General features: G+C 41.3%; 1 protein-coding gene across 3 annotated transcripts; it reads left to right on the forward strand.

The window, feature by feature from the left end:
• Positions 1–481: 481 nt before the first annotated feature.
• On the forward strand, positions 482–16,401 carry LOC108265302 (phytanoyl-CoA hydroxylase-interacting protein). Of its 3 annotated transcripts, none has more exons than XM_053680054.1 (6): positions 482–702; positions 8,066–8,245; positions 11,527–11,661; positions 11,807–11,846; positions 14,015–14,132; positions 15,180–16,401. In XM_053680054.1, exons 2-6 carry the CDS (start codon positions 8,069–8,071, stop codon positions 15,712–15,714), a joined length of 1,005 nt encoding a protein of 334 aa, XP_053536029.1. In that variant the 5' UTR covers positions 482–702; positions 8,066–8,068; the 3' UTR covers positions 15,715–16,401. The 3 variants fall into 3 exon arrangements, with proteins under 3 accessions (XP_053536029.1, XP_017322966.1, XP_053536030.1); XM_017467477.3 differs by lacking the exon at positions 482–702 and adding an exon at positions 1,087–1,256; XM_053680055.1 differs by lacking the exon at positions 482–702 and adding an exon at positions 2,999–3,065.
• Positions 16,402–16,936: the final 535 nt, after the last annotated feature.

Below are 16,936 nucleotides of genomic sequence, written 5' to 3' on the forward strand. Positions count from 1 at the left end.
ATCCAGCTCGCAGCAGGTTCTGCTTTAATGCCTGAACTGATGAATTAGACGATGACGAGTCCAATCTTCAGTCCAATTATCACTGTCTTTCATTATGAGTGATTGAAACTGCAGTGCTGATTATATGTGTGTGTGTGTGTGTGTGTGTGTGTGTGTGTGTGTGTGTGTGTGTGTGTGGTTATGTCCCTCGCTCTTACTCACACACGTTTGTCTTTCAAAAAGCTTTTAATGAAGTGAAAGAAAAACAGATAGAAGGAATTCCCGTCTTTGAGGGGACATTTGGTTCACACCTAGATATAAAAACATGTCCACACACACACACACACACACACACACACACACACACACACACACACACACACACACACACACACACACACACACACACACATGCACGGTGGGCTGGGAGAGGAGGGGTACTCAGAGACTGGAGGGCATGGAGGTGTAACAGGCGAGAGAGAGAGAGAGAGAGAGAGAGAGAGAGAGAGAGAGAGAGGACACGTGAAAGAGGAGGAGAAGAAAGATAGAGAAAGAGTAATACCTCCATCCTTCTTCCACTCCAGAGCAGAGACACAAACAGCATCACAGCAGCATCCGTGTTTCTCTCTCTCTCTCTCTCTCTCCCTCTTTGTCTCTCTCTCTCTCTCTCTCTCTCTCAATCAGTCCAGTATTTGTGTTGATCGCAGAGCTGCAGGCACTGAGGTAAGCCTCGTCTTCATTGTGTGTGTGTGTGTGTGTGTGTGTGTGTGTGTGTGTGTGTGTGTGTGTGTGTGTGTGTGTGTGTGTGTAAATTGGTCAGTGCACAATGCATTCACTACTTAATCTCTGGAGGAGTTTATTATTACTATTATTATTATTATTATTATTATTATTATTATTATTATTATTATGTAACATGAGCGCAGGTGTAGTCGAAGATCTCCGAGCATCAGTCCATGCTTGTGTGCTTGTTTTGTTTTCCTCGGATGTTGCTGAGTCTGCACTAATATTCCAGTTGTGTGTGTGTGTGTGTGTGTGTGTGTGTGTGTGTGTGTGTGTGTGTGTGTGTGTGTACTTTCCACATCAGGGCTGCTGTTTTTTTTCTTCTTCTTCTTTAGAAGCCACACAGCTCCTCTGTCTCAGGCTGTAAACGGTGCTGTTTAAAGAGCTTTCCAGTGAGAAGGATTTTGCTGTGTTGGTTGCAGGGAGAATTTACAGAGAGAGAGAAAAATATTGTTTCTCATTTTTCACTCTGGCCGACACCGACTGCATTGCAGGTACGACGAGAGTCGAAAACATCAGGAGAAATCTGAGCCATGACCAGTATCGTTAATAACACACATGCACACATCTCTCTCTCTCTCTCTCTCAGTCGTTTCACTCACATTAAGGCCAATCTCAGAGAATCAGTCACGCTCTGCGCCTCAAAATCCATTCTCGAGACTCCGAACCAGATCAAAGCGTCAGTCGATTCCGAGACAGACTCTAGAACACGCAGTCTTCAGAATTCCTTGAAGTCGGAATTCTAGGATATTCCATAATGCTCAGAATTCCAGACGGCTCCTTTTCCTAGTTTTGCAGAATGCTGCTATACGCCATAGAAAATAATATTTTTAAAAAAATAATGCTTTCTCCAAGTTCGCGTGTTCTCCCCGTGCTGCAGGTTTCCTCCGGGTACTCCGGTTTCCTCCCCCAGTCCAAACACATGCACGGTAGGCTGATCGGCGTGTCTAAAGTGTCCGTAGTGTATGAATGGGTGTGTGAGTGTGTGTGTGATTGTGCCCTGCGATGGATTGGCACCCCGTCCAGGGTGTACCCCGCCTCGTGCCCCGTGCCCCCTGGGATAGACTCCAGGTTCCCCGTGACCCTGAAAAGGATAAGCGGTATAGAAGATGGATGGATGGATGGATGGATAATGCTTTCTCAAGGACGAAACGATTCACGTGCGGTCGAGCGCAAAAGTTTGCACACCCTTAGAACAAAAACAAAGGAGTGTCATTTCAGATGTCGGGTTTTCCTGATCACTAGGTAATTTACGAATAAATAAATACATTTAAAAAACGCTTAAATTGTGTGTGTATAACGTACGGGACAAAGGACTGTATTGTGCTGTTATAGGAAAATAATCAACGACAGCCTGGCGTGATGAAGCGGCGTTACATTTACCACCACGAAGTGCAGTATTTCCCTATAAAGGCATGTGTTTTATTCCTCTTATCCCGCAGCAACGTGCCGACGATTACAATTTTCATTTATTTATTAACAAACATGTCTTACTTTTTAATTCGTTTACAATTAGATGTTCCTTGGAACATGTTAGTTCCTGTTCTCACTTACACTATAGCAGCTATAAGCAGCCGTTTCGCTCACCTACCTCTCTTTTTTTCTCTCTCTCTCTCTCTCTTTGAAGTTATAAGACAAAAAAACACACATCTTGCCACGTTAAAGAGAAGCCGCGACGCATACAACGCGAAGCTGCAGCTTGACCTCCGACTGTTACAAAGCGCCGACACCGTAAACGTTACACAAAAGTCCCGTAAAGCGAACCTCACGACGCATCTTTTTTTCCTTCAGTGTATTATTAGGCCTTGGATCGTGAGCCGTTGCTATAGAAACGTTAACGTATTAGAACGAGCGCATGAATGTAAACCTGTGCTGCTGTTATAGAGAATTCATCAACGCCTTCTGACCAAGGGTCGGTAATTAAACGGCGTTGTAGTATAAGATAGATTAATGGTACAAAGTGCATTTAAATGGTGTCAGTTTAAAAGTTTGTACCCCCTTTCTGAAAGCGATATAAATATTCTTTATTAACTTGTACGTCCTTTTTTTCACCTGGTGTATGAAGTGTTATTCCCTCCACCCTCTTTCACATCCTCTGAGCAGCTTTTGGTTCCTCTCAGCTGTAATATTCAGCCTCGTTAAAGGCCTTCTGGGAATTTCTTTTTTTTTTTTTTTTCTGTAGATAAACGTTAAAAGTGAGGTACATTAGCATACACTCTTTCACTTAGAAACTATGGGAAGGGTGAACATCTGGTGAACATCTGGCATACTATTTATATATAAATATATATTCTTTCAACTGGGTAAGATTTTGACACATTATTCTTTATTTTATTCGAGTTTTCAGTACTACACTTGCGTTTCGTGATGAGAGAATCGGATAGAGTGTAGACCATCTCGAAGCTCCTTTTTAATTATTAATCCATTTAAACGGTTTATATTTTTACGTTCGTGTGTGTCGATGGATCTTCGATTCGGAGTTTCAGCGGGGTTCAAATCGACGTGTTTGTTTGCAAAACGCTGGTTTCGTGTCCCGCATCCATTTCAGGGTTGTTATCTTGTAGCCACAGCTATGGCCATATGTTGGAGGGTGCCAATATTTACGGAGCTAGACGCATGAGTGTCTCTTAATCGCCTTGAAACGGATTTTGTCTCAACCGAGTACACGTTGACGAACGCCGAGACGAGCACGTGCCCGCGGAAACACGCGAAACACAGCTTTCAAAGAGTGATTTTTATCAAATGAAATGAAAGCAGAGCAGGTGTGTGTTTGTATGTGTGTGTGTGTGTATGTGTTTGTATGTGTGTGTTTGTGTGTGTGTGTGTGTGTGTGTGTGTGTGTGTGGGCTTTGATATAAGTCCTTGGAGAATTTTAGTGCCCTACATTAAATTGGAGAAAGAGAGAGAGCACAGGAGAGGATGCTGTTTCCATGACACTGAAACAACATCGCCATAGTGTTGCCACGGCGTTACCACAGCGTTACTACCGCAGTGCTACACTATCCCCAAGAGACCAGAGACATGAGAAGGACAGACGTTTATTAGCCTATAAACTCTACAAAGCTTTGATTGAATGATGTCACACACACACACACACACACACACACACACACACACACACACACACACACTACTGGGTGGACGTAGGCATGCGTGACAGACAGAGTAAAGTGGGTTCTTTGTCATCTGCTGTCATCCATATTAACAGCACGAAGCCACACACACACACACATACACACACTAATAATATATATACACTATACGACACACCGTTATAATATATATATATATATATATATATATATATATATATATATATATATATATATATATAAGGCAGTGCTGGAAAATAATGGTGGCCACACAAAATACTGACACTTTGGGCCCAATTTGGACATTTTCATTTAGGGGTGTACTTACTTTTGTTGCCAGTGGTTTAGACATTAATATCTTGTGAGATACTGTGTGTGTGTGTATATATATATATATATATATAATTTTCATTTAGGGGTGTACTTACTTTTGTTGCCAGCGGTTTAGACATTAATATCTTGTGAGATACTGTGTGTGTGTGTATATATATATATATATATATATATATATATATATATATATATATATATATATAAATATATAAACCTGATGAACTGCGTGAAATAGAAATGAACCGCTAATTAACCGCTTAGCGTAAATCTTTAGCGTAACAGCGATTTAGTGACGATAATATGGATCCAGTTAACATATTCGGCTATCTATGACGATGTTTACGTACATGTTCACGTTTCTGAGGCGAATTATACCCTCTGAGTCGACTTTGTGATGATTTGCAATCCGCACAGTGCTAAACTGGTGGCTTTAGGCTTCCACTATTGTTAGCGACGTTAGCCTTGGCACTCCACTACAAAACTAGAGCAGAATTTAGACACCAAGCATGTCTTGTCTGATTGAAAAACGCTGTAGTTTTTAACCTCTAGTCACGCTGGCCTCTGAATCATGGTTCTTGTTTTGTTTTTTTTCTTTCCCGGGTCAATGCCAGTGCAGCTCGTGTGTTTTACATAACAGAAGTGCGCTGAGGCGTGGAAGGAGCCACGGAGTGTGAAATATTGTGAGCTTTATGTCTGGGGTTATGGAGAGAACGACCTCCTTTATGGACGGGGAAAAGGGTCATAATTCAAAGTCCTGACACTTTCCCTTTCTGTGTGTGGAGTGTGTGATAACAGGTTTTGTGTGTGCGTGCGTGTGTGTGTGAGCACTCTCTTTTTGAGGTCGCCCATCACACCGGCTAATCGAACCCATAACGCACGCTATCACCTCGGCTACACCGCTATCACTTATCATCCCGGGACACACTCTCACCTTACAGGAAGTTCTGAGGATTCAGAGCCGGGTGTTGAACCCGAGAGGATTTGATGATTCGGAGGCTCAGTTGTCACCAGAATATCTAGACAGAATACGAGAGATTCTGTATCGCTTCCTGCCGAGTGGAAGCATTACGCGTTATCGCTATTTGCTGCACAGGACGCAAGAGCCTTCCATTTCCTTGAAGTAATTAGGATTTTATGGACAATCGCAGACGAACCAGAGACGTCCACGGGCGTCTGTTATTCGCGTGAATTCGATTAAAGCGTCCCAAAGGCGCTAGTTCATAAAGCGTATCCTGTGAACTACTGTAGGTCCAGATCTGATCCATATTAGAGTTCTAGTTTGTCATTTTGAAAGGTTTTTTAGACGTTTACGATCGCATGCGTTCACCAGAACACCATCTGAACACTGAGTAGGACGCGAATTTTGTCCCTACTGTCTGAACGTTGGAGCAGAAATCGAGATTTGTCCGAAACCAGGCGACGTTTTGTCCGATCTTCAACGGCCCGGTTTTGGGCTCTGTTCCCAATGTATCTTCAGATTCTGGTTCTTGGCTGACAGGAGTGGAACCCGATGTGGTTTTCCACCGATCCTCGTCAAGGTTTGACCCGTCTGTCCGTTCTCCCCTGTTTTTTGTTTTATGCGCCATATCCTGCGTAAACTCGAGCGTGAGCTCATTAATTTGAACTAGAACCTAGAAACATGTAACCAGTACACGCCATTCACACCTTTCACGTTCTTCTTCCTCGCCGTGTAGTTCACAGCGTCACGGTCCATCACGCTCGTTTCCTTTCTAGTTGACCGTTTTACATTTTTTTCTGGCCCTGAAATTAGCTCCACCCCCCTTACAAATAGAAAGCTGTTCAGCTCTACGGCCTAAACGTCTACTTATAACATGTGCAGCTTTAACAGAAGTGCGTCATCGTTTTTTTTTTGTGTGTTTTTTTTTTTTTTTTTTTACTGCAATTGCGATTCAACTCACAGCCAACAGAGGGCTCTAAAAATGACAAACCGCCGCTTTAAGCTCGATCGCGTCTATTACTTACGTATATACAACCACGATAATAAGTTTTTCTGTCAAGCTCTCTCGAAAAAGCTCGTTTATTCATATACGCAGTCGATCGGTTATTATTATATACTTATCTATATAGACAGATAAATACCACCCGGGTTTGTGAAAATACCCGAACGAATTAAAATACTTAATTTATTAGCTGTAAATAACTTGAATTCAACAAATAGAGAATGTTTGAAGGTGTTTTTTTTGTCGTTGTTGTCGTTTTGTTATTACTGGTGAATTAAACTAGCTAATAGCTAACTAGCTAGCGACATTCACAACCCGACGTTATTATAACTCCTTCTACTTACAAATCAAGCCGTCGCCTTTTCCTTAAACTCTCTGTAATGAATTTCGCAGGAGTTTTAACCAAAATAAATGACTAAACAATAGGAAGTCCCTTATTTAACCCAGGCGCTTGACATCTTACTGCTCGGCCGAGCAAAACACTTTACGCCACTTGCGAGCGAGCAGCCCGCGTAACTCCTGATGTCTTTTCTTTTCGAGCGCTAAAGGGATAAATCATTTCGCTGTCGCTGGAAATCATCCGTGCGGTGGAATAATAATTGGATTTCGTGACTGTGTGAGTGATTTTTGATAAGGTGATGATCATTACACATAAAAAGAGATTTACGCTGGCAAGAGCCGACCGCACTGACAAAATTCATCCCGTGGAAAAACCAACGCGTTTACTGCAGGCTCCGTCCTTGCTTTCATCTCTGTCGAGTCTATATTGTGCTATACTTTATTTCTTATATGAATGTATTCCAAATATCTCTTAAATCGGCTATGTATACAGTATACAGTATCCGGTACGTTTCCCTTTTACACGTTCTCATATTCCATTAACACGCACAGCAATTTGCCAACGCTAAGCGGTTTCCATTTGCTAAATAAGAACACTTCGTACTTTTTATCCGTTTACAGTTATATTTAATGTCGTGGAACATCCGTGAGACAAGTTAGCACTTATTTTTATAGCAGCTATAAACAGCCCTTATCAGTCTTTGTTTTTTATATTTTCTGCAGGTTTACATACAAAAAAAAAAAAAAAAAAAAAAAAAAGATTATTTTTTTTTTAAATTGAGTGTCATCCAGCTGTGGTCTTATTAATCATGAGAATAAAGCATGCTGGAATTGTACCCGAGGGTGTGTGTGTGTGTGTGTGTGTGTGAGAGAGAGAGAGAGAAGGTGATGTGGTTTGATGGGTCGCCCGTCCAAAGGTTAATTGAATTTTGTCTGAAGACAGAAGATTGCTTTTCCATTGGCCTGCTGTAATTTTTCACCTCTTGACATCTCTCTCTCTCTCTCTCTCTCTCTCTCTCTCTCTCTCTCCCTCTCTCTCTCTCTCTCTCTCGCTGTCTCTCTCTCTCTCTCGCTGTCTCTCTCCCTCTCTCTCTCTCTCTCTCTCTCTCGCTGTCTCTCTCTCTCTCGCTGTCTCTCTCTCTCTCTCGCTGTCTCTCTCTCTCTCTCGCTGTCTCTCTCCCTCTCTCTCTCTCTCTCTCTCTCTCGCTGTCTCTCTCTCTCTCTCTCTCTCTCTCTCTCGCTGTCTCTCTCTCTCTCTCGCTGTCTCTCTCTCTCTCTCGCTGTCTCTCTCCCTCTCTCTCTCTCTCTCTCTCTCTCGCTGTCTCTCTCTCTCTCTCTCTCTCTCTCTCTCTCTCTCGCTGTCTCTCTCTCTCTCTCGCTGTCTCTCTCTCTCTCTCTCTCTCTCTCTCTCTCTCTCTCTCTCTCTCGCTGTCTCTCGCTGTCTCTCTCTCTCTCTCGCTGTCTCTCTCTCTCTCTCTCGCTGTCTCTCTCCCTCTCTCTCTCTCTCTCTCTCTCTCGCTGTCTCTCTCTCTCTCTCTCTCTCTCGCTGTCTCTCTCTCTCTCTCGCTGTCTCTCCAGGCGATGGCCGAGGTGTTAGATCTCCTCTCCACACCCCATAACGTCCAAATCAGTGAGGTGACCTGTGACTCGTTCCGCGTTGCCTGGGAGATGACCCCGGAGGATGCCGGACGTGTGACGCACTACTTCATCGACCTCAGCCGCAAAGCCGGAGGAGAGACGAACCGCTTCAAACACAAAGTGAGTCCGTCAAGCTCAAGCGTGGGGGTTTTTAAAAAAAAAAATTTCACGCCCCCAAACATACCTCACTCTGACAGAGAGCTTCTCGTTCGCCCTCTTGCTGTGTTTTGCAAAAAAATAAATAAATAAATAAATAAATCAAATAATATACAACCGAGTTTGAAGTAAAAAGAAATTATATTCGTGGACATTAATGAAAAAAAGGCATTTACTTCACACGTACTTCCCATACTAAAAAATGTCGCGTACAGCCGTGCTTGAAAGTTTGTGAACCCTTTCTTCAAGGACTTGAGGATTTTACTGTTGTAGCTCTTCGTCATTGTGGCGCTTAAGAGCGGTTATTTGAGTTATCCTGTCAACTTGATCCAGTCGGGTCATTCTCCCCTCTGCCACTGGCCGGAAGTTTTCCGTTCTCCGCACCATTCCGGGTCAATTCCAGAGTGAGCTATTCATTTCGTTAGTCTTAAAGTTAGCGTCATCGTACACGGTTATAGAACAGTGATGATTTATAATCGCACTATCCGGTGTCCCCCAGACGAGTCTGGTTCCTCTCAAGGTTCCTTCATGTCATCTCCAGGAGTTTTTCCTCACTGGCTTTGCCCAGTAGGGAATTCAAACGAAAATTTTATATCCGTATAAACCTATAAACCCGGCCCTGTGACAGCGTCCGTTCTTAAAAGCGCTTTGTAAATGAAATTGAACGTTACCGAGAGACCACAGAATGTAAACACCTCCTATTGCTGAAGTCCTGAAGAGCTTTACGTCGGACTGCTATCAGATGAAAGCACTGACACCGGAGACTCCTTCCGAAATATATCAACAATTATGCTTTTTTTTTCTTCTTTTTTTTCTTTGTTAGGATGGAAAAGAAAAAGGAAACGGACGCCGAAATCGATATCACTGCCTTTTTTTAAAAAATAAATAAATAAATAAATAAATGATGCAACGATTTGCTTTTTCTCACAGCACAGCAAGAGAGAGAGAGAGAGAGAGAGAGAGAGAGAGAGAGAGAGAGAGAGAGAGAGAGAGAAAGCGAGAATAAATGTGAATGCACTGGAGGTTTGGAGATTTGTATCTATTTGGAGTTGGCTGACGTGTGGTGGTGCTTTTCCGGTCGCTTCTCATCTAGAAACTCAAAGGCCTCGTCATGAAAAGTGCCGTGAGCCAGTGACTCATCACAAACTCGACCAAAAACCCTCAGCGAGCGGCGAAAGGCCACCGTGCTGGAGTGCTCACGAAGCAGCGGGCTGAAACAAACATTTAACTAGTCAATAAAATGTGTGTGTGGGGGGGATAGATAAATAAATAAATAAATAAATAAATAAATAAATAAACGCATTGAGCGTTTTTGTTTCTCAAACCCAACCTGAACGCCGTCGCCGCTCGCCGCTTTTACATCCTCATGAAAACCCCAGAGCGGCTCGTTAATCGTTAATCGGCGGTCGTATTATGATGCTGTTTGTTGGTCAGCTGCAGAAAATCGCTGCTAAACGCCTTTTTGATCGCCCTCGTTTCCACTGCGCCTTCGTTCTACTCGCGAGCGAAGGACAGGGTTGCTATGGTTATGATCTTCTGTGCTTCCCGTAATTGGTTTTGCTTGTCAAAGGACGGAGACTTCACAACAAATCTAATTAGCTTTGATAGCGTCCTGATACGAAGGAGGAATATTTATTTCCACGACAAAGCGCGAGCGAGTTCAGGGACGCTTGAAACGTGTCGGACCGATGTTTCATATGTTTATGAAATATATTTGAATATTTTCTGGGATTATTCTGCGATGTTGACCGAGTTACCGTCTATGTCTTTTTATGCAAAAATACATCAGATACTTACAGTATATAAGAGCATTCTTTCAGAAATATGCGCGTCCTAATTCACGTGTTTTAGCAAAAGATGATGTGATGAAACGAACTTCCTGTTCCCACCCCAGAGCTGATTCTGTCCTATAACAGCACATCTTGAAATGTTTTATTCCTCTTATTCCACAGCAATTCGTTGACGATTACAATCTTGTATTAATTAAAGAATTAGGCGTCGTACCTTTTATCCAATTCTAGTTACATTTGTTGTGGAACGTCCACGAAAAGGAATCTCTACGTTCTCTGTACGTTTTTGGGTAAACGCAGCTGTCCTGAAGACGTCGGAAAAAGTTGCGGGTTTACCTCTGACTGTTACAAAACGCTGACACTGGAGACTCCTTCCAGACATGTTAAATACACGCCTCCTGACTTTAAGAAAACGGAACCACGTCAGTGATTGCACACTTTTTTTTTTTTTAAATAGTTTAAAAATTAGTAGATCGTTCACTGTACAAGCCCATGTGAATGAGCTGTTACTATAGTAACGATAACTTATTTAATTTATTTGATGTTATGTCTTACGTTAAAGCAGCTGTAAACACTCATCGCCTCGCCACGCTTGTTGCCAGATTGTTCTTCTGTTGTTTTTGTCTCGTTTTACGGATGATTATACACCAACATTTAATTTTTAACAACTCCTTAAGTTCTACGTATTTGGAGATAAATTGTTAAATAGATTTACATTTTCCGTTTTTTTACATTAAAAAAACACAGGGGGTGCAAACTTTTGTGCTCAACTGTATCCTATAACGATAAAGATGAGTATGCTATGCAACAATTATTGTAGTTTGCGATATTAGTGTTGTAAAGCATAGAGTCTGTGAAATATTGGACTAGGTCTTCCACTAGCTGTCTACGACATGTCTACTAGCTGTCTACTAACTGTCTACTAAGTGTCTACTAACTGTCTACAAAATGTCTACTACCGTCTACCAAATGTCTACTAGCTGTCTACAAAGTGTCTACTAGCTGTCTACCAAATGTCTACTAGCTGTCTACGAAGTGTCTACTAGCTGTCTACAAAATGTCTATTGTCTACCAAATGTCTACTAGCTGTCTACGTTGTGTCTACTAACTGTCTACAAAATGTCTACTAGCTGTCTACGAAGTGTCTACTGTCTACAAAATGTCTACTAGCTGTCTACAAAGTGTCTACTGTCTACAAAATGTCTATTAGCTGTCTACGAAGTGTCTACTAGCTATCTACAAAATGTCTACTGTCTAGAAAATGTCTACTAGCTATCTATGAAGTGTCTACTAGCTATCTACGAAGTGTCTATAAACTGTCTAGAAAATGTCTACTAGCTGTCTGTGAAGCGTCTACTAGCTGTCTACAGAATATCTACTAGCTGTCTATGAAATGTCTACTAGCTGTTAACAATTTTAACTCCATAGAGATTATATCACATTTTGATTTCATAGGATGTTCCCACTAAGCTGGTAGCTAAGGCGGTGCCGCTGCCGATGGCCGTGAGAGGTCACTGGTTCCTGAGCCCCCGTACCGAGTACTGTGTGGCCGTACAGACGGCTATCCGCCAGCCTGATGGGGACTACCAGGTCCACTCCACCTTCTTCCTCATTCCTTTCCTCTTCTTTGAACTTGTCCAGCAACCTTGCCTATGACTAATTCTTCTTCTTCTTCTTCTTCTTCTTCTTCTTATTATTATTATTATTATTATTATTATTATTATTATTACTACAGGTGTCTGAGTGGAGTCCGGTGGTGGAGTTTTGCACTGGGGGTAAGAATCATCATCATTTACCACATAAGCTACAGACTAACTAAACTACAGACTAACTAAACTACTGACTTAATATACTACAGACTAACTAAACTTCAGACTAAATAAGCCATAGACTAACTAAACTACAGACTAACTAATTTATAGACAGAATACACTACAGTCTAACTAAACTAGACAAAAAAACTACAGACTAATTTACAGACAGAATACACTACAGTCTAACTAAACTAGACAAAAAACTACAGACTAACTAAACTACAGACAGAATACACTACAGTCTAACTAAACTACAGACAAAAAAACTACAGACTAACTAAACCACAGACAGAATACACTACAGTCTAACTAAACTACAGACAAAAAACTACAGACTAACTAAACTACAGACTAATTTATAGACAGAATACACTACAGTCTAACTAAACTACAGACAAAAAACTACAGACTAACTAAACTAGACTAATTTACAGACAGAATACACTACAGTCTAACTAAACTAGACAAAAAACTACAGACTAACTAAACTACAGACAGAATACACTACAGTCTAACTAAACTACAGACAAAAAAACTACAGACTAACTAAACTACAGACAGAATACACTACAGTCTAACTAAACTACAGACTAACTAATTTATAGACAGAATACACTACAGTCTAACTAAACTACAGACAAAAAAACTACAGACTAACTAAACTACAGACAGAATACACTACAGACTAACTAAACTACAGACTAACTAATTTATAGACAGAATACACTACAGTCTAACTAAACTAGACAAAAAAACTACAGACTAATTTACAGACAGAATACACTACAGTCTAACTAAACTAGACAAAAAACTACAGACTAACTAAACTACAGACAGAATACACTACAGTCTAACTAAACTACAGACAAAAAAACTACAGACTAACTAAACCACAGACAGAATACACTACAGTCTAACTAAACTACAGACAAAAAACTACAGACTAACTAAACTACAGACTAATTTATAGACAGAATACACTACAGTCTAACTAAACTACAGACAAAAAACTACAGACTAACTAAACTAGACTAATTTACAGACAGAATACACTACAGTCTAACTAAACTAGACAAAAAACTACAGACTAACTAAACTACAGACAGAATACACTACAGTCTAACTAAACTACAGACAAAAAACTACAGACTAACTAAACTACAGACTAATTTACAGACAGAATACACTACAGTCTAACTAAACTAGACAAAAAACTACAGACTAACTAAACTACAGACAGAATACACTACAGTCTAACTAAACTACAGACAAAAAAACTACAGACTAACTAAACTACAGACAGAATACACTACAGTCTAACTAAACTAGACAAAAAACTACAGACTAACTAAACTACAGACAGAATACACTACAGTCTAACTAAACTACAGACAAAAAACTACAGACTAACTAAACTACAGACTAATTTACAGACAGAATACACTACAGTCTAACTAAACTAGACAAAAAACTACAGACTAACTAAACTACAGACAGAATACACTACAGTCTAACTAAACTACAGACAAAAAAACTACAGACTAACTAAACTACAGACAGAATACACTACAGTCTAACTAAACTACAGACAAAAAACTACAGACTAACTAAACTACAGACTAATTTATAGACAGAATACACTACAGTCTAACTAAACTACAGACAAAAAACTACAGACTAACTAAACTAGACTAATTTACAGACAGAATACACTACAGTCTAACTAAACTACAGACAAAAAACGACAAAATAAACTACAGACTAACCGAACTACAGACACAATAATCTACAGAGTGACTAGCCTACAGACAAAAACTAGATAAAATAAAATTCAGATTAAATAACATACAGACTAACTAAACTACAGACTAAACTACAAAGTAAGCTACAGACTAAATAAGCTACAGACTAACTAAACTACCAACTAAATAAGCTACAATCTAAATAAACTACAGACTAACCAATATACAGTCTAAATACACTACAGACTAACTAAGTTGCGAAAACTACATAATCTACAGATTAAACAAACTACAGACTAACTAATCTACAGTCTAAATACACTACAGACAACAAACATGTCGTGGCTGGCTGACTGCATCTGGAGGTGTGTGATGGTGTTTCTGTAGATTACGCCGTAGATCATCTGCAGCAGCTCCTGGATAAAGCTCAGGGTGTAGCGGGACGGCTGCTGCGCTTCTCCGTGTTTTACCGCAACCAGCAGCCCGAATACTTCCACTACGTCAGGTTGGTGTTAGTTCATCATCTTACCTTTTTCCTTCCCTCCGGTCATACAACAAGCGTTCGCCCGAGATCACGGTTTTGAATCGGAGATGCAGAAGAGGGCTGACAGCCCGTAACATACTCATGGGAACGAAAAGGCGGAGCCGGTGGGTGGGGACATAAAAGATTAGCAATGAAACAATGTGAAGAAAATAAAAAAAATCACAGTATTATAGTTAATATCACCGTTTCTGCTAACGTACATCACGGTAAACACTTGCAACGTCAAACAACACGATTCCCAACATTCCCGTGTAACTGGTCTGGTCCGACATCTTAACTGGGAAAGAGAGAGTGTTCAGTGTGATAGTCTCTCTACCATTTAATGATGATCTCTGTACCGGCTAATTGAATGGAATTGTATTTGTGTAGAACTTTTAACAATAAATCTTGTCGCAAATTAGCTTTACAGGAATCTGGATGTACGTCCATTTAGATCCAAAACGAGCAGAAGCGATAGTGGCAAGAAAAAAACTCCCTGAGACGACGGTCTTCTGTTGACATTTTTACAGCCCAGAAATTTGCTCCGCCCCCACCCCCACCCCCTGGAAAGAACAAAGCTGCTCTGCTTTATAGGTTTTCCGTGAAACATGATGTACAGTGTATTCGTGGTTTGAACAGAGGGACTGGGGTTGACTGAGCAGAAATCTGTGGGTTGTACTTGCAGTTCAGCTCACAGGCAGGACTTTTAGAGGACTCGAAAAGTTACAAACAGCTGCTTTAAGTTTGCAAACCGCTGCACGTACAACTCGGGTAGTACAGGTTTTGAGAACGTGCTGGCTGACATCGAGATGTCTTTTAAATGCCGTTTAACTTTTATTTACTATGCATAGAGACACAACGCAGAAACTATTGGCACCCTTCGTCGAAATTAACAGCACGTGCAACAAGTGTTGTTTGGAGTTACGCTGTACATATATTTGTAGAAATTCTCAACCAACATTTGACCGATTGATTTATTATTATTTTTTTCGTCTTAAACCATTTCTCTCTGTCCGGTTTCCTCCAAAGAACGGAATGTGGAGGTTTAATGCCCCCGTCTCTAAAAGACAACAGCGGCAGCCACGGCTCGCCCATCAACGGAAAGCTCCGTGGCATCTTCCTGAGCTGCAACACCGAGTTCGACACGGGTCTCCCTCCTAAAGACTCGCCCTACGGCCCCCTGCGCTTCCAGATCTCCGCCGCGCTCCTCCTGAAGCCCGAGACGCACCTCTACTTCGCCGATTTCTACTGCATGTACACTGCATATCACTACGTCGTCTTGGTGCTGGCCCCTGTCGGCTCGGAGGGCGATCGCTTCTGTGACGGGCGTCTCCCCCTGCTGGACCTCTCCTCCAATCCTTTCCTGACGTACGTCCCCGGGGACGAACCGACGTTCTGTCACGCCAGTGACGTCATCCTGGAGGTTATGTACACGGAGGCGCTGCCTTTAGATCAAGGCACGGTGGCGCAGATCAGAGGCCATCACCAGCTCATGAGCCTCTCCACGGCCAACGCCAAGAAGGACCCGAGCTGCAAGGTGTGTAACATCAGTGTCGGGCGCTGAGACGCTGAGACACCGAGACAGAGTCCGGACTGAACTGGTGCAATGTTTCTGACGCGACAGTCTGCATCTAGAACTGCGCTAGAGCTTTAAAAAAAAAAAAAACAACAACAACAAAAAAAAAACAACGTTCTTAGCAGTGTTGTGCAGATTATTTTTAAAAATGTCCCGGATGGAGAAACTAGCATGTCCTGATTATTCTATTTACTTAATATGATTTAAGCATCATCAGGCCAAAATGATTTTAGCATTAATATAAATATGAAAGCCATAAAATGCACATACTGCCAAATCAGTAACGATCAACGATCGGCGATGTCTGTACGGATCGGTGCTACCTGCTAAAGTTACCAAAATACAGCTGAGTGCAAAAGTTTGTACCCCCTTAGGACAAAATGAAATGAATTTTTGTCCAACAAGACATTCAGCATGTTCGATTTACCAGGTTTCTCAGAGGAAAAAAAAAAAAAAAAAAAAAAGGGTAAAGAAAATGGTTAAATTGTTTGTCTTAAGAAAAAAAAAAAAAAAAAAATGATGACAGTTCTAAAGTCCTAAAATGATTCCCGTCATATCCTCTGCGTCGCTTTTGATTCCTCTGTTGTTATAATAACTCTGTTTCCGCCCCCTCCCCCGACACCTCTGTAATACATCATAAACTGCCTTCTTCAAATCAAAGGCTTCCTGACGAAACGTTGTCAAAACTTCGTTCTTTGTTTCATTTCAAACTATTTTACTTTCGCCTTATGTTTAAAAAAAAAAAAATCGTTGTGTTTCAGGAAACGCCCACATTTTATTTTAAATTAACTTCTCCCACAAACCACCAGCAAATCTTTCTGAACTTTTGGACTGTTTTTGGACCGTGTTTTTTTTTTTTTGTTGTCGTTGACGGAAATCTACCCGAATTACTCGGACCCCGAACGCACGTCGTGATGACGTCACACACAATACGTCTCGGTCCGAGTCTGCGGAAAATCTGCGTTAATTTTGAAAAAGTGCAAGCTTGTCCGAAGATTGCGGAGTTTACTCGGTGTTGCGTTCGTTCCTGCGATCGCAAAATCCGCGGAGTCCTGGAGGGACCGCTTTATAATAACGATTATAAATGAATTGCAATACGTGATTATAAGACTGAGCCAACTGTGAGCATTTACTTTATAAAAAGGTGATTCTTGAATGGGTTGATTCCCGCCGGATTTATCCGTGTTACGTTTCTGTGCCAGAGCGAACA

Source organism: Ictalurus punctatus, chromosome 5 (genome assembly GCF_001660625.3).
Source record: "Ictalurus punctatus breed USDA103 chromosome 5, Coco_2.0, whole genome shotgun sequence".
Lineage (NCBI taxonomy): Eukaryota > Metazoa > Chordata > Actinopteri > Siluriformes > Ictaluridae > Ictalurus > Ictalurus punctatus.